The sequence below is a fragment of the Tyto alba genome, unplaced genomic scaffold (assembly GCF_018691265.1).
Source record: "Tyto alba isolate M040663 unplaced genomic scaffold, T.alba_DEE_v4.0 Super-Scaffold_6, whole genome shotgun sequence".
Lineage (NCBI taxonomy): Eukaryota > Metazoa > Chordata > Aves > Strigiformes > Tytonidae > Tyto > Tyto alba.
The window spans coordinates 10,551,194-10,574,972 of record NW_024881327.1 but is presented as its reverse complement, the minus strand read 5'-3'; the positions used below and the strand labels follow the sequence as shown (position 1 = coordinate 10,574,972).

At 54.5% G+C, this 23,779-nt stretch overlaps 2 protein-coding genes across 5 annotated transcripts; one reads left to right on the top strand and one right to left on the bottom strand.

The window, feature by feature from the left end:
• Positions 1-359: 359 nt before the first annotated feature.
• LOC116959237 (inositol 1,4,5-trisphosphate receptor-interacting protein-like 1) lies at positions 360-23,533 on the top strand. 2 transcript variants are annotated; one of them, XM_042808401.1, is made up of 4 exons: positions 360-526; positions 1,925-2,087; positions 4,875-5,034; positions 20,824-23,533. In XM_042808401.1, the coding sequence occupies exon 4, from the start codon at positions 20,827-20,829 to the stop codon at positions 21,823-21,825; it is 999 nt and encodes a 332-aa protein (XP_042664335.1). In that variant the 5' UTR covers positions 360-526; positions 1,925-2,087; positions 4,875-5,034; positions 20,824-20,826; the 3' UTR covers positions 21,826-23,533. The 2 variants fall into 2 exon arrangements, with proteins under 2 accessions (XP_042664335.1, XP_042664337.1); XM_042808403.1 differs by lacking the exons at positions 360-526; positions 1,925-2,087; positions 4,875-5,034 and adding an exon at positions 18,493-20,032.
• On the bottom strand, positions 1,369-9,240 carry HOPX (HOP homeobox). Of its 3 annotated transcripts, none has more exons than XM_032983322.2 (3): positions 9,071-9,240; positions 4,200-4,376; positions 1,369-1,615 (listed from the first exon to the last, which is right to left on the bottom strand). In XM_032983322.2, exons 2-3 carry the CDS (start codon positions 4,341-4,343, stop codon positions 1,538-1,540), a joined length of 222 nt encoding a protein of 73 aa, XP_032839213.1. In that variant the 5' UTR covers positions 4,344-4,376; positions 9,071-9,240; the 3' UTR covers positions 1,369-1,537. The 3 variants fall into 3 exon arrangements, with proteins under 3 accessions (XP_032839213.1, XP_032839215.1, XP_032839214.1); XM_032983324.2 differs by lacking the exon at positions 9,071-9,240 and adding an exon at positions 5,815-5,832; XM_032983323.2 differs by lacking the exon at positions 9,071-9,240 and adding an exon at positions 4,606-4,669.
• Positions 23,534-23,779: the final 246 nt, after the last annotated feature.

The following is a 23,779-nucleotide window of genomic DNA, read 5'->3' as shown; positions in this document are numbered from 1 at the left end:
AAAATAATGGAGATCTGCATTAGGATTTTTGGAGCCTAACTCAAAAAAACCAGAGCTCCCCTCAGTGTACTGGAGAAGGCACATTGCAAAGACTAAGAAGAAAACAGATATTGGTGTCAGACTCTGCAGAACAAACTCTGAGCTCCAGTCAGGTCTGAGGGTGAGTCAGTTTGGCAGCTGGATTGCAGGGGAACAACAACACAGCCTGTGTGGAACATGGCACAAGGAGATTGCTTTTATCTGTTTCCTACGAGTTTGGTGTGCTTTGTACTGGAAGCCCATCCACTGGTGATGGGCTGGAAATACTGAGGCAAGAGAGGTGCTCTCCAGCAAGGGACAAAAGCCATAAATGCAAGCATGTGGCAGTTTCAGTGCCAGTGTATCTTCATCTTCCCTGTGTTAAGCTGATTCTCCTTACAAAGGAGTAGAGGCAGGTGACCACAAACCAGAAGAGGATTAATCAGAAGATCCACTAATTGATTCAGTAATCCACTAAGCAGAGGATTTTTGAACCCTTTTGAGCAAGGTAAGGTCACTGGGCAACGGTGCTGGTTATTTCTTAGCCTGTGCGTTGTCCTGTGCCAGGATGGATGAGAGTTTGGGCTTTGCTCAGGAGCCCTGGCGCGGCTGCATCCCTCAGGCTTGAGAACGGCTGGAAGGAGGCTGGGGTCTGGCCCCCCCACCCTGCGGGGGAACCCCAGCACCACCAGCCTCTGCCACCTCAGGGCTTGGGGGCTGCGTGGGCTGCCATGGCTGGACCCACGGCTGCGGGCTATCCCTGTGGCAACAGGGAAAACCCACGGTGCCCACCGAGGCTGCCTCGGAGAAGTGTTGCCCTTCCAGAGGGGGCAGGGAGCACAAGCAAGGACATAACACAGCTCCTCTCATCAAAAAACTTTTTTTTTTTTTTTTTTTATTAATGCATTGGACAAAAACCAGAAAAGACCAGTTCTTTCCCTTTTGTGTCCTTTAACAGAAATGTGAGAAATGCATTCAAGGGGGCTTGGCTTAGTCTGAGAATGGCATAGGCTCTCGCGTTTGCTAGTTTCCAGGTCTGACTCGGGCATCTTGAGCTAGCCAAGATCACCTGAACAACCCATCTCTTTTTCCAGGTGCCTTCCTCTCTAGATGATCTGTATATCACTGAACCTAGCACACATACTATGCCTCTGGGGATCAGAAGGAAAAGACAATTTTATTTTTTTTTCCCCCTTTCTATGTTTGAACCTTTTATGGCAGCTTTTCTGCAAGCCTGGGACAAGGGCTTGAGGTTGCCTTGTCCTGTGCAGCCACTGTTGATGGATGGTAATCACTAGATAGGTTATGCAGCTATCAGAAGCTGTACACACACATACACACACACACACGTATATATATAATATTTTTTTCCTGGTTATGTACACTTTAAATAACACGTTAAATAGCAGGGTATTACTTTGTATCTCAGAATCTATTGCAACAGAAGAACCCCAAGGAAACCCACTTTGTAGAGCTTCACCATCATTTACAGCAGGCGTGGAGATTGGAGCAGCATCCTCTAGTCCCTGACAGACCCGCTTTCTGAGGGCAGCCCTTCAGACTTCCTCCACTCTGCCAGGCGCTGCTTGAACCATTTCTGGAGGGGGGGAAAAAAAAAAAAAAACAAACAAAACACCAAACAAAACAGAGACTGAGTGCACTGGGCTGAGCGAACCCTCTGAATAACCTCACTAAAGATGCAGATATGGTCAGCACATGGGATCAGGAGAGGGAAACCTGTGGTGCCGGGCAAGTACTGGGGACCAGGCAGTGCAGGCAGCAGGACAGCTGCTCCTGACCAAACGGTCTTATTACCTACGTGTGCACCCCTTCCAAACTCATTTCTCTTGCTTGCTTCAGACCTCGACAGCATGGGTGAGTCCTCATCTTATTGCTGTGTGTCCAGGTTTTTCTTTCAGAGTCAGAGATCGGCTAAGGAGCTGCTGGATGGTGTCTGTTTAAATAGCTGGAGCAGTGAAACTATCACTTCAGGTCCACAAGCGACAGGAATCAAAAGTTGACTTGCTTCAGGAAGGATGGGAGGGACAACACAGTGGCTCTCAACAAAGGTAAGAATGAGTAGATTTAAAAAATGAGTTAAAAATGATCTTACTCTTCAAGTAATATGCATGGCTACATTATTCTGTAGTAATTTAGCATCTCTAAGCCAACTCCCAGAGCTGCTGATGCCACTTCATCCAGCTGCAAGTTCAAACGTTGGATAAAACGCAGCTGGATAAAGCCACACGACCTCCCTAAGAAGGGGGATATAACTCACGGGTGCCGGAAACACAGCTCAGCCTTTTGTTTGGGAACATGCCTGTGAGTTGCTTTGTTGCTGTTCATTTTGTTGCTATATTTGTTCATGGCTATTTTTGAAGCTATTGTGGTCCGTAATGATACAACCACGGTGCTCTCTCCCCGTGGCTCTCGCGCTAGCACCGCCCTGGACCGCAGCCAGTCAGATGATTGCCTCACCAGCCTCCTCCCAAAAATTTCACTTCCTGTCCTAAACCGTCGTCTCCTGTTGACTCAGTACCTCTTTACGTCTCATTTTTACTAAATGTTTTATTGAAGTGGCTGCTATATCGAGCTGATAAAGCACTCCAGATGTCAGGAGCAATGATTCTCCGTGTCATACGCAATGCAGGCACTTTGCAGCTCTCCATCCCAGTCTCAATCCTGTCCCTAACATGACCTTCATCTCAAGATCTCCAGGAGCGTCCTGGATTCATGGAAAAAAGACGGCTATCAGGGAAGATTTTAAGACATCTCCAGAGTTGTCCTGGGCATCTGTGGCCAGTGTTTACAACTTGCTTTAGGAAAAAAAAAAAAAACGGAGTGGTGCCATTTCTAAGGTGGAAAAGATCTTTCAGGGGTACTGTCTCCTTGCTGCCTTAAACAAGCAGTGGTACCTGCCTCTCACCGAAGCACATCAGGGAAAGGGTCTCCTTTTCCACTCCAGCCGAGGACTATCAGTGCAATGGATGTTATACCAGCATCCTTCCCTAGGACAGGCTACATGTTGGCATTGCCTGCTTGGCTCTCATATCCTTTTGGCTTTGCCCAGGGGAAGCTGGGCTTGGCAGCTCTCTACAAAATGCTGATACGTTTTCAGCGGGTTGGATTTGTTTTCTGTACCCAGCAATGCTGCTGTGGGTCTAGTAGCTTGTAAAGCACCTGCGTCAAAAACAGTTGCACCGCAATCTGAAGGAATTTGGAAAGGAGCCGTTTGTTTCTGAAGCCCAGGGTAGCCTGCAGGTAGCCAGAGGGAGCACAGGGCTCAGTGGAAGTCCCAGACAGTGGCAGCCTGTCCCTGTGGAAGGACGTTTGGATGCCTCCGTGTCTCCTGGAGAGGCTGGCAGACCTGCCCAACATCTGGGCCTGGGGGACACTGAAGTCGCTAATTGCAGTGAAGAAAGGTGTGTGGAGCCTGAGCATGTCCCACAGCACATCCTGCAGGAGTTGCATCTTCACTGTATCCGTTTTAAAACGACTGTAGCTGCTTCAGACTATAAAGCCAGCAGTAGTTTGGGCACCAGAGACTACCAGCAATCGGTTGGAAGGAAAGGACAGCATGCGTGGGTTGTATATTCAGGGCTCCACGGCTGGCCAGTGACCCTCGGGGGGGTGCGCTTGTTCTGGCTGCGGGGAGCACCAGCCTGGTCACCAAGACCTGGCTGGGAATGGGGCTCCTGGGCAGGGGATGCACAAAGATCCCAGTGGGGCACGGGGCTGCTGTGCAGGAGGCCACGGCCGTGGGACGAAGGGGCTGCGGTTGCAGGAGAAGGGGCTTTGGGGTTGCGGGGTCGGGAACATGTGGGGTGCAGGGAGGTGCGGTGGTGCAGCAGAGCTCTGTGGGTGCAGTGTGGGGTTAGGGGTGCACCGGGGGTTGCAGAGGAGACTTGTGGGTGCAGTATGGAGTATGCAGGGTGCTGAGTGGTGCAGGGGGTGCACGTAGGGAGCTTGTGGGGCACAGAGGGGTGCAGGGAGCGTGGGGGGAGCATGAGAGGTGCAGGGGGGTGCAGAAGGAAGCATGTGGGGGGACAGAAGGGTGCAGGGGGTATGATAGAGTGCCGGGGGCAGGACAGGCAGAAAATGTGGGGGGAGTGTGTGGGGCACGGGGGCATGCAGGGGCAGCAGGGCTGGTGCCAAGGCGGGGGCGAGGGGCAGGTACTCACCAGGGTTTGCTCCTCGGAGAGCCCAGTCTCGGCTGCGATGAGGCACAGCGTGGTGGGGTCAGGATGCTTGTTCACCTTGCAGAAGTTGTACTCCAGGATCTCCAGCTGCTCCTCAGTGGGAGTCACTGGCTTCTCCGTGGCCATCTCTTCCCCGGGGCAGGGCTATGGGGCCAGGCGCTGCGAGGAGGGACCAGCAGGGCCACACTTGCTGAGCCCCTGATTTGCCACCACCCCTCCCCACCAGCTCCCCCCTCCCCAGCGGCCTCTGGCCGCGACAGGGCATGACTCCCTTCCCAAAGGTGTGCCGGGGAGCTCAGCTGTGAGCCCCAGCCCCCCCAGCAACTCCTGCCTCAGTTTCCCCACTGTGGCAACCACATGCCAACAGCGCCCAGCTGAGCTGTCTCACCATCCTTAGCTGGCAGGAAACTGCAGCCTGTCCTCTGCTCAGTGCTCCCCTCTTGCTGTATTTATAGCCAGTGTGACTCCCGTGGGGCCGATTCCTGTTTATAGCCGTATTTAGGCCTGGGCGTCACTTGGGAGTGATGTCACAGCAACGGGCATATTGAGGGGGTTAATTTAAAGATACTAATTAAAAAACATTATTTTTTCTCTGGGTGAGGGGACAGTAGCTGGCATCCAGCCTAGTGGTTGGTTTTTTTTTTAACTTCTCCCCAGCGACCAGGCAAGTTTCTGCAGGGGAATCACAAACTAGAGGATCGAGGATCTTTTGGGAGCGTGGGCTTGGACCCAGCAATCATGTCATTTTCCCTCCTGATCTTCCCGGTCTTCCTCCTGTCAGTGTGGCCAGGCATCACACAACGCTGGCGATAAGCAGGTGAGCTGCTTTGTTATTACTAACATTTAATGTTACCACGCATGAGCATAAACAGTTAGTGTTGTTCCTGAGCTTTGCTGAACCGTTTGTTTGGTTTTTGGTGCAGAAGTGAAGGGTCAGTCCTCAGAGGACCGTACCCAGTGCACGTCCGCTGCCCAAGCGCTCGCTGCCTTTGGCTGTGATCAGTGCTAGCTGCTCCTGGCAATGGCAGAAGCAAGGAGCCCACATTCTCCTCCAGAGTAACGTTTGTCCCACTTGTGCTTTGCACAAATCTTTGGCAGACTTGGCACAAAAGCACAAGCAAAACCAGTAAGTGCATCCTTGGGTAAGTCCCACACCTCTCTTATGCAGGGCTCAAAGTTTGCTCCTGCGTGTCAGAGGGTCGAGTCTGCCAATTCGGTCAACTAAAACACGAGGCATTGCCCCCAAAAGCAAGCAGGAGTCCCTTGATGCTGAATCATAGTCATTTCAGTGTTTCCGAAACCAAGCTGTGGGGTGTTGGCAGGGGAGGAGCTGGATGCAAAAATGTGGCCTTTCTTGATCTGCTGTCCGAGTTGCCTCTGTCAGGCGGGCTGCCTGGAGTTGCTGGCTCTCCATGCTGCCGGGAGCCCTCAGCCCGCCCCAGGACTCCTCTGGGCCATCCACTGCAGACCTGCCTTGCCTCCAGTCCAGCTTCTCCTTCCCCTTGGCTCCGGGGTGTAACCCAGGCACCTCCATCATGCTGCACCCTTACTGCGTAGCTTTAAACCCAGATGCTTTCCTGATTGATGGATAACTCACTTTCACCCACTCGGTGCTCCAGGGCTCTCACTTGCTGACAGCACTGCTGGGATGGGGCTCAGCTCCGAAACTGCCTCGCAGCTTGCAGAGAGCCAACTCTGCTATTCATGAGAGGCTGGAGAGATGCTCTTCTTTGAGCTTTACCTCGAAAAGCAAGGGTCCCACCGAGCCTTTCCTGCAGGAGGATCTTTGACTAATAAAAGGATCCTTTGGCATTTGAGTAGGGGCTTATAAATAGACCAGAGCTGATTGTGAAACAGCCCACTCTTCTTGAGTCACTTGGTACATACTGCTTGTAACACAGTGGTTGCATAAGGCTGGAGCACCTCTGAGCACGGTGGTTTGTGCTGGTAGACAGCATCATCTGCCACCCCTGGGTGGACTGGGGAAAGACCGTCTTTAACCCCAGGAGCTGCAAGCCAAGCTGGCCTCCTCTGCTGAGTGTTGCGGCCGTAGGTGTGCGGCAGCAGCTGCCTGGGCTTTCCTGGCAGCATCTCAGTTCAGAGGTGTCCATATAGGAAGGGGTCAGACAAAGTTCAGTCCCTCATGCCTGCGAGCTGGTGAGGGCCAGGTGAATGCTGCTCACCTACCTCGGGCATTTGGAGACCTCTGGAAAAGATGTGGGGGGGGAGAAGGAGCTCCCCTGGACTTGAGGTGCTGCTTTCCAGCACTGTGCCTGCCCGGCCCTCCATGAGGTCAAACTGCAGGTGAGGCCGAGCTCAAGTCCTTCCTCTCCTCCTTGATCAGTACCCCACTGAGTCCCCTGCCCTTCTAGAAGCCCAGTCACCGCAGGGCTCCTCATCACCTCTGGATCATGCCTCTAGCCTGGGCCACTGGGAGCGACGTGTCCTGGCAGTTCATAAATCATCATTTGCAGCTTGCTGCATTAATGTACAGTAGTGTGTGTGCATTGATTTGCATGAGAAACACGTGCTTCAACTTTCGTGCTTCATCTGCATAGCTGTTTCTATTTCTGCTAATCTCCAGGTTTCTGAGGCATTTCTCCATAGGATACGGTATCTTCTGCCTGCTGGAAGCTCAAGGTACCCCAGCATGCAGAAGGTGATGTCTGATGGTTTTAACTTGTCTCCCCTCTACTCCTGCTCTGGAGGGAGAACAGCTCCTAGCTCTTAAGGCTGTCAGATGGCTTTCAGGAAAAGGTCAAAACCCAGGGGGTCCTGGAGGGCTCTTCAGGTCTCCCCACAACGCTCCACTGGGCACTGGAGGTTTTCAGGAGCCATGTGGCCCTGTGCAGCTTGTGGCGCCCAGCACTTGGTGGCTCTCAGGCGCTAAAAATTGGATGTATATGACAGGACTTGAGGGCACCAGGAGTCCCTAAATGTCTCGACTGGACATATCTGGACCTCTACTCACCTACCCGCTACTTAAATGGAGCCCTGTTTAAGCCCAGGCCTGGAGCCTGGCCTTCAGGCTGCACAGGGCCTCTGCTCTACACAGGAGAGGTGATTTTCTTGCTTATATTTATTTCTTTCTGGTAGAAAAATGGAGAATCACAACTGTTTTGCTCAGTTGCTGAAAAGCATCACTGCTCACTGCTTTTTTTTTCTGCCTAAATTTTTGCAGGCATTGGAAAAAATGGCTTTTTTTTTTTTTTTTTTTTTTCTTCAGTGCAAAGGATGTAACTCATCTATCTGGCTTTCAGAAAGGCTGAGGGGCTGTGGTCGTCACTCAGCTGTGTGAGCAGTCCCACGCCCACCGCTGTCTCCCCCGGGCAGCCCAGGGATGAGAGTTTGGTGTCAGGGGTTTACTCACCCAGGCAGAAATGACACTACTAGATGCGCTGTCACAGTGAAACCACAGCACCAGTGACACCTGCTCTGTCCTGCGTGTCAAGTTGGGGAATTCACACTTGGCTCTGACTGACTGTCTTGGTTTTAGGTGGGGCAATGTGAGAGCAGCCACCAGCTGAAGCTTGCAAGGGGTTCGCGGGTTGCCTGGGCTGTGGGTGGCTCCAGCCAGCATTGCTGTGTACGCGGAGGCTGTGCAGGCAGCACCTGGTGCTCTTGTTGTGGCTGATGGGGCATTTCAGTGCACCTCCCGGGCCATTTTGGAGTGAGCAGTCAAAAGGCAATGGCTGATGGACACAAGTTGCAGCGAGAGAAAGTCTAATTAGATATTGGGGGGGAAAAAAAAAAAATCTTCATAGTGTGTGCTGGTCCAACATGGGGACAGGGACCAGAGAGGTGGGGGGCATCTCCATCCTTGGTGATCTCTAAAAATCAGTTGGACAAGGTCCTGAGTGACCTGACCTAGATGTGAGGTAGGAGCAGTAAGGTGCAGAGAGACCTCCCTCCACAATTCTGCTGCCCATGTCCTGTGGTTGCACCCAGCTCCCCAGAGACACCCTGGGGTTACGAGCAGGGCCCCCAGCTCTGGCCTGAGGCAGGAGGGGACATCCCACTGCTAATGCAGTCAGCATTTACTATCCTGGCAGAAAGCAGCCACTTTTCCAGAAAATAAATGATCTGTTTGCTCAGCTTTGCTTTTTTTTTTTTTTTTGAATGTCAGACACAATAGCTGTCTGTCTGTGCGGTTTTCTAACGATTTACTGCACCCAAAGTCCCTGGGAAACTCTGAGCAGTAGCTCCTGCCCAGCTGGTGCAGCCCCATAGTCCCTGCTGGGCTTCTCGTCCCCTTCCCCAGTGCTCTCCCCACTGTCAGGGCTGGGATGTGACTGAAGGCACCTGCATCTGGTTTTAGCCTGCAGCTATTTCCTGCCACTGCAGGGATCAAAATAGCAGTTCTCAATGCAGATGAGCCCTCCTGCCCTCCCTCACTGCTACAGAGCCATGTCCTGTCCCAAGCCTTGCTGGGGACTCCTGCTGTGGGGTGGCTGTGGATAACATCAGCCGGCATGGCGCACAGGATAAGGTGGGACGGAGGCTTTAAAAATAAAACAGACCCTGCCATAAATAAGGAAAAAGCACCTGTCATGCATCCGGTAAACTACCAGTTTCAGCCTTTTAGAAGATAATATCAGATGGGAACAAAGCAAACAAGAGCACAGCGGCTGCTAAAGCAGAGGCAGGTCCCCGGGGTACCCCCAGCCTGGGGTCTCTGCCTGCCTGCAATGACCCCTCTCCCTGCCCCAGGTACGAAGCTTTCCCACCACAGCCCAGCTGGGTGCTGCTCCAACCTCCCCGGCATCAGTAAGCGCAGGTCAGCACCTCCCTCCACCCCCCCATCCCCAACTGCGAATCCACCCCAGCACCCCCAGCTCAAATCCTGCTCTTACCTGGAGCTGGCAGGGACCAGAAGTGTGTAAAACAGGAACCCTGCAGGTCCTTGGGTGACTGCTTAAGTATCTGCGTGTGTGTGTGTGTGTGTGTATGTGTGTGTGACAGGCGGGGACCTGAAAAACCTGCCGCAAATCACAGGAGCTCCCGGGATCCGCAGCCGCTCTCTGGGCTGGTAATTCAGGTTTGGCATCCACTCTCCTTGGCAGGGCTCAACGCATGGTTGTACGCGCTGCGGGGCTCTCCGGACGGGACGGGTGGCACCGGGAGCCGTCGGGGCTCGTCCTGCCACGCTCGGGGCTGGTGGACGCCGTCCCGCGGGCCCGGGGCGAGGGCCGTGGGGGCTGTTTCCTGCAGGGGTGCAGGGAGGGTGAAGGCAGGGTGCGGTGGAAACCGTCCTCAGCCGTTCGTCTGGGCTCCGGCCGAACCTGCCTGCCCCTCTGGGGGCCCTGGGGTCCCCACCGCTGCCCCCTCGGCCAGGCTGCCGCCAGCTCCCCTGCTGTGGGCAGCCCCCGCTCCTGGCTTTGCTGATGGAGCACGGCGGCAGTCACTGCTGCGCGGGGCTGGCTTCTCATCTCGCTTCAGCCCCCTGAAAATGGTTTGTCCAGGTTTAAGGTTCCTGACTCTGCTGTTGCTTTGGTCGGTCCTGCGATCCTGCCAGGCTGGGTAAAGGAGCAGGACTGGGTCCTGGGTCTGACCTGCTGCTGCAGCCCAAGTGCCCTCAGAGGCACAGGGCAGGAGCCTGGCTAGGGATGGGGAGGAAGGCAGGGCATCCTCTTCTGTCAAAGAACTACTCTCTCCTCGGTTAAAATGCCTGGGAGCCTGCAGTTCCCTGTGGGGTGGGCTGGAAGCGTTAGACGGCAGCTTAAAAAGAGGCATATTGTAGGGTGCAGTGGGGAGGAGTTGAGTTTCTCTCAGCTCACAGACAGCTGGAAGGGGATGCTGGAAAATCAGAGGAGCTGGAGAAAGGGCTCATGAGAGACTGAATGTGGGGTGCAGCGGCTGAGGTTATCTGCCAGAGAAAAAGGAAAATTGGCACTGGATGGAGAAAGCTGTGGACCTTGCTGGAGCCAGGGGCAGGGAGCCCTGCCCCTGGGGAGAAGTGGCTGGACAAACCCAAGCAAGAAACCTGCTGTATGTTTAGCAATAAGTCAAAACTGTCCTGAAGATGGAGTGGTTTTGTAATGTAGGGGGAAACATGGGCCAAGGCAAGGGGATTGCAAAGAGATCTGCGCCAAAGGGCAGGCAGATGTGTGCCAACTTTCCTAGCAGGATGGCGTTGATCAAGCAAGGCTCCTTTTGCTACAGGGATAGCCACACTGCTTGATAAACCAAGGGGTGCTGTTCAGTGGCTGCCAGGGGAGGTTTTCAGGAGAAGACTTGATCCTGCACGCCTTGGGCAGGCACCCAGCCAAGGGATAGGTCCTGTTTATCACTGGTGCTAAGCGACAGGAGCATGGGTAGCGATGGGGGGGTGTGTGTGTGTGTGCAAGCATGTTGGAAGATGTGTCTGATGAGATGGCTCCGGCAGTCATGGCTGGAGGGCTCCGGGTGCGTTCGAGGGGGCTGGAGCCGACCCCTGCAGCAGGACACAGCCCTGGATTTTGAACCCACTGCGGGAGGTCCAAGCAGAGGCCCTGAATTGCATACTGCCGCGTGCTTGGGGGAGCTCTGGTGGGTATTGCTACTTCCCTGCCCCATGCCTATGTTCTGCTCTGACACCTGCTCTTGGCCACCCTTGAGACAGGACAGATGGGAAGATAATCTGGCCCAGAAAGATTTTCGTATGTCTGTGTGCTGTCTTTTATTTTCTCCCATGCATGTGCCCCAAGCATTGCAAAATGTGAGTAACCTGGCCCGCGGGAACAGGATCAGCTCCTCTCTTCCCTTGCTTATTACCGTCAACAGAGAGAAAGCCTTTCATGTGGAAAAAACCTTTTCCCTTAGCCTGTGAACCCAGCCCAGACTTGCACTGGGAGCACTGGCAGTGATGTGTTTCAGGCTGAGACATGCCACTGAAATGGCTTCAGAGGTGCTGAGAGTCCTGTAGTGACAGTGAGAAAGTCACATCACAAATCTGTCCACGTCTGGCTGGCAAACGCTAATGCTCTTCTGATCCCAAAATCTTTTAGGCCCCATTTTATTTCCTGTGAGAGGGTCAAAGTACTGCTGGGGTTTATGACTCACCTTGTATGAGGAGATCCTAACCCCAGAGGATGTCCCTTTGTCAGTAGGGTTATATTAAATAGGAATAAAATGCAGGGTGCATCCAGGCCCATCACAGAGTTTTCCTCCCTTACAGGCATTTTTGCATTATACTGTGGCATTGCAGCGAGGAGTTGGCAGCTGCAGCCTGTGTTCAGCATCCCACTCCTCTGGACCCCTCTTGCAGAGGCTTGAATATCATCCAGGGCTTGCACTATGACAACATGTTGGCTGCAGTCACTTTGTGAGGGGCTCATGGCCATCCTGGCCCAAATGTTGTGCCTCTAATGGAGACAGGATGGAAAAAAGATGAAGAGGAGGTGGGGGAAGCAACTTGTCAAGCCATCAGGAGAGAATGGGATATTCAGCTTTTCTGACTCGTTCATACTGCCTCCTTTACATGCATGTGTCCCTCCTGGATTTTGCCATGTTTTGCTTCCTGGAAATGAGGCTTAGTAGCAGCACCTCTTGTCTTGCATTAAGCAGAGATTTTTTTTTCTCTTTATAATTGATTTTAAAAATGTGGACTTTCCAGAGACTCCCTAACCCAATTGTCAGAGAGAGAGCAAAACCTTCCCTTCTTCCCCTGAACACACCAATACAAAGGAAAACTGCAAAAGCCATCTTCTGTTTTGTTTTCCAGTGTTTTTTTTTCCTGATGTGCTGGGGTTTTCTGGCTACTGACCCAAAAAATGTGGCTGGAAACGAGGCTTTACAGCATATTTTGGCTTCCATTCAGTTAAAGGAGAGTTTCCTAACCAGCCAGTACTGACTCACAGGACAACTCTTGCAGCTAATCGGATGAGATTTCTACATGCAAAACCCACTTGCCCCAGAACAGCCTAAGAAATCAGTTGCTTTTCAGGGTGCAGCTAACAGTTGCCTTTGTCAGATACCCCAAAACACAAGAACCCGACTGAATCATTTATCTTTCAATCAGTTTTGTCCCTGGGTGAGCAGCAACGCTAGCTGCAGCCCGAGAGCCAACAGCAGAGAGTGCTCACTCAGATCATGCCCCGGGGAAGGGGGAAGAGGAAGAGGTGGGCATAGGTGGCTCCTTGCTGCCCTTGTTTCTGGAGCAGGGCTGCCTGCTGCCCACCTGGGCTCAGCAACTGCCTCAGCTGCGCTCTCCTTCATGCATTTTCCTTTTGTTTTAGTGGACAAGGTTCAGCCTTTCTCTCCTCAGAAGAACTGATCCAGGCCAGACAGATATGAATCAGAGAGGACTTCCAATAAGATCCCTGCTTTTTCTTTGTCCATGGGATACAGCCATGTGAATGGAAACTGCAGTGTTTTATTGCTCCTCCAGTTGTTCCAATACTTCTCAGAGAACAGTGTCATCTCATTGGTATTTCCATGTGCAATCTCTGCCTGGGGTACAGTCTTCCTCCCTCCTCTCCCTCTTACTAACCAGATTGTTTTGAAGTGACTAAACCAGGCGCTGATACATGCAGTTCCTTGCCAGGAGGCTTTTCAGCAGCGCTGCCATTGCTTGTAGGCAGAGCGTGCCCTAGCACGTAGAGAGAGCCGGCAGGGCATCACATGTGTGAGCTGCCCGTGGTGCCCAGCCCAGGAAAACACGGGCTCTGGCACTGGTGAGAGGCAGGGAAGAGGCTAGAGGAGACACGCAGATCAGCTCTCTACTCCTGGAGTGCAAGAGGGATGTGAAGAAGAGCGAGTGCCCTTACAGAGATTTGGAGGGCCAGGCATTTTCTAGGGAGCAAGTCAGGGAGGCGAGAGGCTGGAAAATGCCTGCTGAAATCAGTCCTTGTCTGAACCTCTAGGCTGAAGCTGCCCGGTTTTGGAAGTCCTGACTCAAATGCTTGTATGCAGGTCAATGAAGGGACTTTATCCCTCCCTGGAGCAGAGGTGGGCTCTGCCAGACCGCTAGCGTGCCGTCAACATGGCCCTCATGGCTGCAGCAGATGTCCTGACCCGAAGGCCTACCCCGAGGAGAGCGAGGGGCTCTAGTGGGGTGGGCACAGGTGCACCAAGGTGCGCCATCGAGCCCAGCTGCTTTCCTCTACCTTTATAGTGAGGGACAAGGACCGTGTTTTCCCCTGTGCTGTCCCAGGCCAGGCAGCCCATGGGTGCTGCTCTCTGTGAGGGGCAGGGAAGGTGCCTGGGCCCCACGCCTGCCTTGCTGCAGCGGTGCCATGCGGCCGGCAGCAGTCCCTGTAGTTTCTGTCGCACCAGTTTGGGCGGGTGGCACAGGGCCATGGTGGGTGCCTGCTGAGAGGTGACCCCAGTGCCACCAGCTGCTGGGGCACTGCCTCAGGCGCTGGGACTGTGAGCAGGATGGGTCATCTCTGTGCGACACACGCCACAGCCCCCGGGGCACCCGCGGGACCCCCGTGGCACTGGCAGACGACTAAGATGACTTGCCAAGTGACAGTGAACAGGGAAGGGACATAATGAAGACTGGCCCTCTGCTCCGGCCTCCAGCTGTCGGAGAGCAGCTTCAGGGGCCTTGTGCAATTAACTTAAAAAATGTTTTTCCCTTTAGCAACCTGGGTTTTGCTGCTCTTGGGATGCCAGCACTGACGAAGGCGTCACAGCTACCTGGGTGCTAGCTGCCAAAAGTCTCTACAGGGCTGGCCATGGGGACAGCTGGGTGGGCACAGCAGAGGCACTCCTGGTTGGCTTCATTGCTCTGCCAGCCTCACTGCCCCAGGGAGCGGGACATCCCCTGCTCCCGGGAGCTCCCCCCACTCCAGCTTTGAGGGCTGGGGCACTCCCCTGTTAGAGCATCGGTTGTGTCCAGCGTGTCTGGCAGAGAGGCTCCAGGCTGGAGGAGGATGCTCCTTCTTGTCTCTCTCAGGAGGCAGCGACTGGGTTGTCGGATGGGGGTGCTCTCCAGAGAGGAGGGAGTGGGAGCAGGGTGCTGTGCTGCACGGGCAAGCAGCTGGAGAATGCTCAACCCATGGGAGAGCCCAGCAGGCTCAAACAAGCACAAACACCCTAACAAACCTGAGTGGAAGAAGCTGTACCTGCACCACTGCTTAAGGAGGTCCCACTCTTGCCTGCGGCGTGTGCTTTTGCTCCTTGTCCTGCTGGAGGGGGAGTGGTTTGGGGGACACGAGAGGCTGGGGGTGCCAGTTCGCATCAACAGTGGGGTCACGTCCTGGGGGCTCACTGCCAAGCTGAGGCTGTTTGAAGCAGAAGGAGGGCTTCTGGTGATGGTGTGGGATTGCCTTCATGTTGCTCTGAGTGTCTGTGTGCCCATCTCTTGGCTGGCTGGTACTACATGCGGTCAGTGTGTTTGCCTTCCCTGGGTGGGTTTTTTTCCTTTCTTTGAAGGCTGTTTCTTGGCTCAGGCATAGTCCTGGCTAGTGAGATCTTCTCCAGAGAGGGCTTGGTGTAGGGCTGTGTGTCCTGTTTGTTAGGTCTATGGCCTGGCCACACAGAACCCTGCTTAGTGGGGTAGGCACAGAGGGGCTGAGCTGAGAGAGCTCACTGGAGAGCTGTGTCCCCATTACTGTGCTGCTCCTGCTTTCCAGTGCTGGCCTGTCTGCTTGGTGAGGGAGCACTGGACCAGGCTGTCAGGGCTCTCCAGAGCCTGCTCCCCTTGAAATACACTTCTCTTAGCAGATCATTTTTAGAAAGATATTAATTCTAGCCTCCACTGCCCATTCAGCTCTTCTGCACATAGACATGGCTTTGCTGACTTGGGAGGCCGAGCTGTCTTCAAATCAGGGGAAAGTAGTCTTGAGTTCTCCTGACTTGATTTATCCCAGCTTGACTTTTTCCCCACCATCTCCATTTTTTGGACTGCGGCACAGGGAAACCTCTGCCAAAAGTGAAGAAGGGACAAACTTGCACCAGCCGGGGTGGCAGGATTTGTCCAGGGCATCTTACTGCTATGCTGCAGCATCACCTCTGTGCTAGATCTCTGCTCAGCTTCAAAAGAAACAGTTCATGGCAGTGCTGTAGATGGCTTCCAGCTGCTCTGGACCTTCTCTGGCCTAGAAGCAGAGGCCTTCTCTGGCCTAGGAAAGCTGTGACAGAGGAGTTCTCTCTGGCTGAAAATGCCACTTTGCTGACCCTTGGCTAACAGGCTGGAAGGACCATGAAGTCTGGAAGAGAAGGAGCAGGTAGCTAGAAGGGACTGACATGTCACTGTATCAGCCACTGTGGATTGTACTCTGCTCGTCCTTCACTTGTCGCTCCATGCTCCCTCCCTTGGTGCCAGGAAGGGAGGTCCCTGCAGCTCCTACATCGCACCCTGTTTCAGACCAAAAAACAAGCTCTGGAGCTTGGCCACATTCATCTTGGTGTTCACAATGACACAGTTATGGACCCTCCTCAGACTCAGAAATTAATTGTACAGCTAGAGAGCAGCCCTGCATGCCTGAGGAAGAGTTGTGTCACATCATTATTCCCTGGGATGACCAGGGTCTTCCTAAGGGAACTTGTTCAATTGAGCCCTGGTGATCTTTTCCTGATATGCAGCCCTGATATGTGTAGCTCCCCTTTTTCAGGGATGACTGCAGGAGCTCCCAGGGCACAGAGTGAGGCCCAAAGCTTCATGCTCTGTCCTCACCAGTCTGCTGGAGGCCTGGCTGAACTTGCTGAAGATGTTCATTCCCATGTTCCATGCTGAACAGCTCTGGAGCTGAACTCTTCACCTGCCAGGGGAGAACTGCAGTCATCATCTCTTCTGCTTGAAAGCCAAAGGGAAGCTGCCTTCTCACCGATCCAGCCCTTATGGCCCCTGGAGAGATGACAAAGACACAGAAGAACCCTTCACCACTGGGATCACTGCTGTGCTTTATAACCAGGCTGTAAATTGAGACAGCAGAGCACAGGGACCTGCTCTCTCTGCTCTGCAAGCTCTCACTGGCGGCTGGGAGCTCATCACCCACAGCCCTGACAATGCACTGACACGTTCTCGGGTGCTCCCAGCCACTGCCCAGTCTGGGAGTGGTGTCACCTCTTATCCTCTCCTGGGAAGAGGAAGAAACATGGAAATGTTTGTCTAGGTTAGTCCCAAATCAGCAGCTCACTGGAACTGCCCTGTCAGATTCAGCCCCCAAGGGAAAGTTTTTCTGCGTGTGCTGCCTCTTCATAAATCATCTCCCCTTGCCACCGGAGTCTCATTTGCTGAAAAAGAGAAGCGTGCATTGAAGCAAAGCTCAACTTCCAGAAGGGATTTGTTGAAGCTCCTGGGTTTTACGTACAGGCAGGACAGAAAACTGGCAACTTTGGATGAAGCAGTAGAGTCCCAGGGTGACTACAGACACAATTACTTTATAAGGACAGAATGTTACAATAATACAGTAAGCTAAAGAAACACGATGGGTACAAGCAGCAAGTGTGTCTGCTCATTACCGAGCTGAGAGTGTTATCCCTTCTTTGTCGTGATGTGTAATTGCCAAGTTAGAACATTAGCTCTGCAGTAAGGTGTCAGGTTGGCTGGGTTACCTACTCTTTGTAACGTGTTTTGGGCATATACATAGCACTTTTAGCCAGCTCCTGCTTTCAGCCTGGCCACCCAACCCCTTGACCATGTCCCATGTTACTGACCATCAGAATGGATCAGGGCTCCGAGTACATCTAAGAGCTGTTACGGGCTCAGCAGTGTTCCCACTGCTCAGCTGGGTGAGCCGAAACGCCACTGTGCCTGTTCATGGCAAATATGAGCCATGGGGAAAATAAAATACATGAGGGGCCAGCTCTGCTCTCTGTGACCAGCGTGCTATTGCACTAGAAATCTGGATGACCTGAGGGTGGGGATAGACAGGTGACTTTGTACCCTGCCTGGAGAGACCTGGGGTGAGCCAGGGAATGTTCACAACCTGCTGGTTTCTGTCAGCTGTGGTTCAGGCCTGCCATTTCTGAATATCTAGAGGCTTTCCTGAGCCTCTGAGACTGTACTGCCTCTTCTGAAGAAAGTCGTCATTCCCTAATGACTGACTGTTGAACCTGAGCACTTATTTTATGGAGTTTGTACCCAAGAAACTTGAGTCCAAGAGATGGGAAATTAAGCAAAAAGTTCAGAGATATTTCACTGCTGTGTACTTACACACAGCACTTCAGCTGACTTAGGAGCTTTCTCATAAGTAGTCAAGCCTGTCAGGATGGTTCTGATAGCACCTGACTTTGTGTAGTGCAGGTACTGGTTGCAAATGCACTAGCCTCTTTCTATTATAAATTACAGAGTAATTGAGGTGGAAAGGACCTATCAGGATCTCTAGTGCAACCTCCTGCTCCAGGCAGGTCCTTCTAGATCAGGTTGCTTAGGGCTGTGAGCAGCTAAATTGTGAACATCTCAAAGATTGTTGTTCTCAGAACCTCTATGGGTGGTCCCCGTTCTAGTGGTTTTTTCCTCACAGAGCACTGATTTTTGCTAGTAATTAATAAAAATTTTGCATGTATACAAGATCCCCATTCTAGCACATTATTCCTTTTATGTGTCTTCTGGCTTACTGATGCATGGCAGAGTCTAAAGGCAGTGTAAGTCAGGGAACAAACACCCCATGAGCACCAAAACTTGGTTTTCTTTTCACCGTTCAAAACCTCCTTTTCTTCCTACTGCTTTTTAAAAAGGCATCCTTCTTCCTCTGTGTTGAAGTGGAGGAAGTCCCCAGAATATGCACAGTTTTCCTCTCTTTGGGCTCAATCAAATAATAACAGGTACTACCAAGAGTTTACAGACCCTTATGCCCAGAGCTTAGGAAATCTTTACCTTGGATGATCCAGGCAGATGACTTACTGCTTTCTGCTATTTAGCTGTGACATAAGTATTATCTAGCTCTCAACTAACAACAATACATATAATGAAGATTTAAACTTTGATTACGCTTGCAAAACTACCTAACTTCCAGACACAAAGGTTGTCATAAACTGCATATTGCCCCTGGCATTCTTTTTGAGAAACTGGCTGCTCATTGTTTGGATAAGTGTATTCTTCACTGGGTAGAAAACTGGCTGACTGTTCAGGACCAAAGAGTGGTGGTGAATGCAGTTAAGTCCAGTTGGCAGCTGGTCCCAAGAGGTATTCCCCAGGGCTCAGCACTACGACCAGTTCTGTTTAATATCTCTACCAACAATCTGGGCAAGGGGATCGAGTGCACCCTCAGTAAGGTTGCAGATGACACCAAGTTGGGTGGCAGTGCTGTTCTGCTTGAGGGAAGGAAGGCTCCACAGAGGGATCTGGAGAGGGCCAGACTGATGCGCCGAGGCCAGTTGCATGACGTTGAACAAGGCTGAGTGCCGGGTCCTGCACTTGGCTCACAACCACCTCACGCCACGCTCCAGGCTTGGGGAAGAGTGGCTGGGAGCGGCCCGGCTGAAAAGGACCTGGGGGTGTTGGTCAGCTCTTGGCTAAAGATGAGCCAGCAGTGAGCCCTGGTGGCCAAGAAAGCCAAGAGCATCCTGGCCTGATTCTAAGATTCTAGGTTCCCTCTGCTTGGGACCTCAGGTGCCCATGTCGTTGACAGGAGAGACTTAGCACAGAAAGGGCCTTCTGGGCATGCTCCCATCTTACTGACTGACATCCCCACCCTCTCGTTGCCTCCAGAAGGCTTTGGACAGGAGGTGCATCAGATGTACTTTTCTACACATGCTGAACTGACAGAAACGTGGCAACCGTGTCCGTCATGACGCGTACACAGCGAAGCTAAAGAAAGTGTTTGGGGTGTCTGCGTGTCATGGTTTAGGCCTAGGCGGCAAGTAAACACGCGGCCGCTGGCTCAGGCCTGCCCCCTGGTGCGATGGGGAGGAGGAACTCTAACAAAAGGCTCCTGGGTTGAGGCAAGGACAGGGAGGACTCGTGCACCAATTATGGTCGTGGGCAAAACACAGACTCAGCTTAGGAAAAAGGCCATCAATTTAATTTGAACACCACCACCACTACTAATTTGCCAGTCACATCAGAGTAGGATAGTGAGAAATACAACCACATCGGAAAAACCCCTTTCACCCACCCCTGCCTTCCTCCCGGGTTTTGCTCCCGATTTCTCTACCCCCTCCCCTGAGCTGCACAGGGGGTCGGGCAATGGGGATCGGGGTCAGTTTGTCACACACTGGTCCTGCCGCTTCTTCAGCCACATAGGGAGGGCTCCTCACACGCTTCCCCTGCTCCAGTGTGAGGTTGCTCCCACGGGACACCGTCCTCCACAAACTTCTCCCATGTGAGTCCTTCCCAAAGGGCTGCAGCTCTTCATGAACTGCTCCGGCGTGGGTCCCTTCCACGGGCTGCAGTCCTTCAGGAAGAGACTGCTGCAGCACAGGCCAGCGGCAGGCCCAACGTGGAGCAGGGAGAGCTTCTAGAAGCTTCTCACAGGAACCAGCCCTGTAGCTCCCTCCCCACTACCAAAACCCCTCCACACACAAACCCAACACCCTGGGTCTCAAGGCAAGCCCACTTGCAGGACAGGCCACACTTCTGGGGGGCACGATGTGCAGCCCAGGGCTCCAGCGCAGAGTACAGAGGACTCTCCCGAACAGGGGAAACCTCATCAGAGCAGAGAGACACGGGCCCCGCCGTGGCCTCTCCAGGGCCCTCCCCTGCCCTTGCAGGGGCCAAGCAGTTGGTGGCTGCAGGCCGAGGAGCCACAGGATCTCTGCCGCTTGCACCACGGACGTGATTTGCCTTTTCCTTGGCTGTGAGGGTTTGCAGGGCTAAGTCCAAGAAGGATTCCAAGAGGAGAAGAGGGAGGAGGAGTTTGGTCTCCCCGCAATGCTCGTAGCTCTTCTTTTCAAGGCGACTCGGAGTCAGACCACCCGGCCCAGAAAACGTGGCACCTCCCTACGTAAGCCAGGGGCATCCACGGTTCTCATGTCCATTACGGTTTTGGGGGGTGTCTGCCCGCTTTGTCAAGAGAACCCCCGGGAGCTGGCTCCGGCCGGCTGGGCTGGACCTAGGTGTGATGCCCAGGACGTGCGGGGGGTCGGGTGGGGGGGCCGAAGGCTGGGGCCTCCTGTCTGGGTGATGATGCTGTGGCGGCTGTGACAGCACAATGGCCAAGTCCCAATGGGAACTGTGAACAGCATCACCAGCAGGCAGCCCCACTGCCTTTTGACTTGGGCGCTCGGTGAGTGCAGCACGCAGGGGGAAGGCTGGGCTGGATTGGGGATGGGGCGGATGGCCGGGGGGTTTGCAACCCAGAGGGAGAGCCGAGCCCCTCGGGGCAGGGCACGGTACTGCCCTCGGGGCTGGGGCCAGCGGTGCTCAGAGCTCCCGGGGGTGGGGGGAGCCCAGAGAGGCTTTGGGGACGTGCCAGGTGCCTGCGGCTCGACGGGAGGCTGTTGTGTGGCGGGGATGGGGCCTCGGGAGATGCCACTCTGGTGCCCCTTGCCATGCTGTCTCCAGGGCCTGCGGCCCCTGCCCAAGCCTGTTGACACCAGCGCCCGAGCCCTCTCCTGGGACATCCCATGGCTCCTGCCCGTGCAGTGCTCACAAAGCCTGCCCCTGCTCCCCGCTACCTCCCACAACCCGTCTCCTACCGGCCCCCAGCTCCAGGCAGCTCCTGCCCCGCTCCCCCAGGCCCGTGCTCCCTCCCAGCCAGCCCTGCTGAGCCCCCTTTTCTTCCGCTTCCTCCAGGCCATGGCTGCAGCAGTTGCCCTCGTCTTGGCTCTGCTGGTGCTCCAGCATGGACTGAAGCTGGATGACCATACAGATGTGGCCACGTCCCAGAGGATGCAGCAGCGTGAGGAGTATCTGCGTCAGGAGATGACTCGGCTGCTGCAGGAGATTGAGAGCAGACCTGCGTGGAAAGACATCTTCTCTTCTGTGTGGCAGCGGTGCCTACCTTGGACTCCTGTGGGAGTCCTGGTCCTGCTCGCTGAGGTCTGGTGGTGCTGCAGGAAAGTGAAGCTTGTCTCTGAGAGCTGCAGTGGTGAGGACTGCTCCAGCAGCAAGGAGGAGGACGAAGACAAAGAGGAGGAGGAAGACCGCAGCGGTGCACGCAGTGTTGCCAGGCCTCGGGCTGTGTCCACCCCATCGCCAAGGCAGGGCCTGCCCGACACGTGCCAGGTGCTGAAGGAGCTGGTGGGTGAGCTCCTTGAGGTGTGCCAAGTGCTTTGCAGGAGCACTTTCATGCCGGAGATGCAGCCAGCCGTTGGACTGGGCAGCGCCTACGAAACCTGGAGCATCGGCGAGAACAGCATCGCCTACTCCCTGCTCGTGTTGCTGTGGCCACCCCCCGGGCACTCTTTCAGCCTGGAGCTGGACACGGCGGGGCAGCTGCCAGCGACCCCTTCCAGAATCCGTGTGGAGCAGCAGTGCCTGTGCTCGAGGGAGCAGCTGCTGGGCGACGCGCTGTGCTTTCTGCACCACCCCGAGGACGAGCTGCGGAGGGATCAGAGCTCGGTCCTCCTACGCACCCTCTGCACACTCTCCTGCTTAGACATGGAGAAAGTCACCTGCTGGGCCCAGGGCCTGGTGAGATCGGCCTGGCTGCTTTTGCCTCAGTCGTGCCACTGCCAGCTAACGGTGCTGCCCCCCTCCTCCCAGTCCTGCAGGTTCCAGCTGACAAGCACCTCCAAGTGGAACATCACCGTTGAGATGATGTTTGGAGCGCACCAAGGCAGCTCGGACACCTAGGCGAGCCTTCAGGAGGCAGAGGCCAGCTTGTCGGGCAGCCCAGCACGGCCGCAGAGCCGCGCTGCTCTCGAGAGGCAGCTTCTCAGGCTGGCGGCGAGGTGAGGCACCTCCACCTCCGAGGTCTGCAGCTCCGCACCCGTGTGCTGGTGGTCGCAGGGGGCCGCAGGATCTTTCTGGACCTTCTGGACGAGGGCACGCCGCGCACCCTCAGTCAGGTTGCAGACCACAGCAAGTCGGGCGGGAGCGTTGGTCTGCGTGAGGGAAGGACGGCTCTGCTGAGTGACCTGGGCAGGCCGGACCGGTGGGCCGAGGCCAACTGTATGCGGTTCAGCAAGGCCGAGTGCCGGGTCCTGCACTTGGCTCACAACCACCTCACGCCACGCTCCAGGCTTGGGGAAGAGTGGCTGGGAGCGGCCCGGCTGAAAAGGACCTGGGGGTGTGTGCTGGGTTGGTGTAGCGGGGTTTTTGGTAGCAGGGGAAGGAGCTACAGCGGTTGCCCCTGTGAGAAGCTTCTCGAAGGCTCCCCCCGCTCCAAGTAGGACCCGCCTCTGGCCAGGGCCGAGCCAGTTAGTGACGGTGGTCGTGCCTCTGCCAGGAGGTGTTTAAGAAGTGGAACCTCGGAGGGGGTTGTGGCTCGTGAGGAGTTACGAGGATGATGAACACCCAGGTCAGTGGAAGGAAGGAAGGAGAAGGATCTGGGGGAAGTGTGCCGGAGCAGAGACCCCTATATCCCACGGTGAGATGGCAGGGCCACCCCCCTGCCACCCATGGAGGTCTGTGGTGGATCCGTGGCTGACCTGGAGCCGGTGGAGGAGCCCACACCAGGACTGGCATCGGCACTTAAAGGAAGCCAGGACTCTGAGGGCAGAAGCAGCCCCCGCCGCTGTAGTTCGGCGCTGGGAGGACTGCAACACGCGGGGGTGAGCCACGCCGGAGCAGCACGGGAACGGCTGCATCCCCTGAGGAGGACTCACTGCGGAGAAGGTTCGTGGAGGACTGTCTCCAGCGAGAGGGGAGCCACGTGGAGCAGGGGAGGAATGTGCGGCGATCACCCCACCTCCCGAGAAGGCAGGAGCGGGCAGCTGACTGCAGTCCCCATCCCCTGCTCTAAAGGGCTAAGGCAAAGGATTTCTGTCTCGCCATTGCCTGGCTCATGTTTGCTCTCTCTATGTGTCCTGGCTGGCCTTGGTAAAGCAGGGTGCTCGCCTCCTTGGAAGATAAGCGACATCTGGCTGGCCTTGGTGGGAGATGTTCGCTTCCCATCGTTGAGCAGTCACCACGACGACAGCACAATCAGCAAAACTGCAACTGCCCATTCCATGCCCACACGCTTGAAGGTCACGGCATTCAGAGGAGGGGTCTGGCTACTGACAGCCCCCTAGAAAAGTGTTCCGCTACCGATAGATACGTGAGTGCCCAAGCCTACCTGGCGGACACGCCATCGTTGTGAATAGCGAACTTAGGAAAGACTGCTGAAAAGCAACCGTAAACCTTGCCATCAGAACTGTATAAAACAGATGCAAGACAGGCCAGAGCAGAGCTAACCCACCGAAGAGGAGAGGCCCAGCAGGACGCCGTTGGATCCGTGGCAGTGACTATCCCTTGCTTTTCTTAAGACAATCTTTGCCTTTTTCCCCCTTTTTCCGATCGTTTCCCTCTTTCTCCCCTGTCGTAAGTAATAAACTGAATTTGCCTTTGGTTATCAGCAGTTGACCCCGTGTTTGTGTCTTAATGTCGCTTCGGGTGTCCTCGACCTCTCCTCCCCTTCTGTGTTTTTGAACGGGACACCTGCCCCCTGCGCCGCTGGGGGAGGAGGTAGAGAGATGGGGAGCAGAGCTGAGCCTGGCAAGAAGGGAGGGGTGGGGGGAGATGTTTTCGGATGTGGTGGCGCTTCTCAATGTCCCACCTTGTCGGTTAAGTCTTGTCTTGGTTAGCGTTTGAATGAAAGTGATGG

Bases quoted from the DNA above. Each gene is read 5' to 3' on its own strand.
- HOPX (XM_032983322.2), bottom strand. From the start codon at position 4,343: ATGGCCACGGAGAAGCCAGTGACTCCCACTGAGGAGCAGCTGGAGATC. The intron at 1,616-4,199 runs GTGAGTACCTGC...CCCCCCCTCCAG, and splicing joins TCTCCGAGGAGCAAACCCTG to AAATGGTTCAAGCAGCGCCT.
- LOC116959237 (XM_042808401.1), top strand. From the start codon at position 20,827: ATGGCTGCAGCAGTTGCCCTCGTCTTGGCTCTGCTGGTGCTCCAGCAT.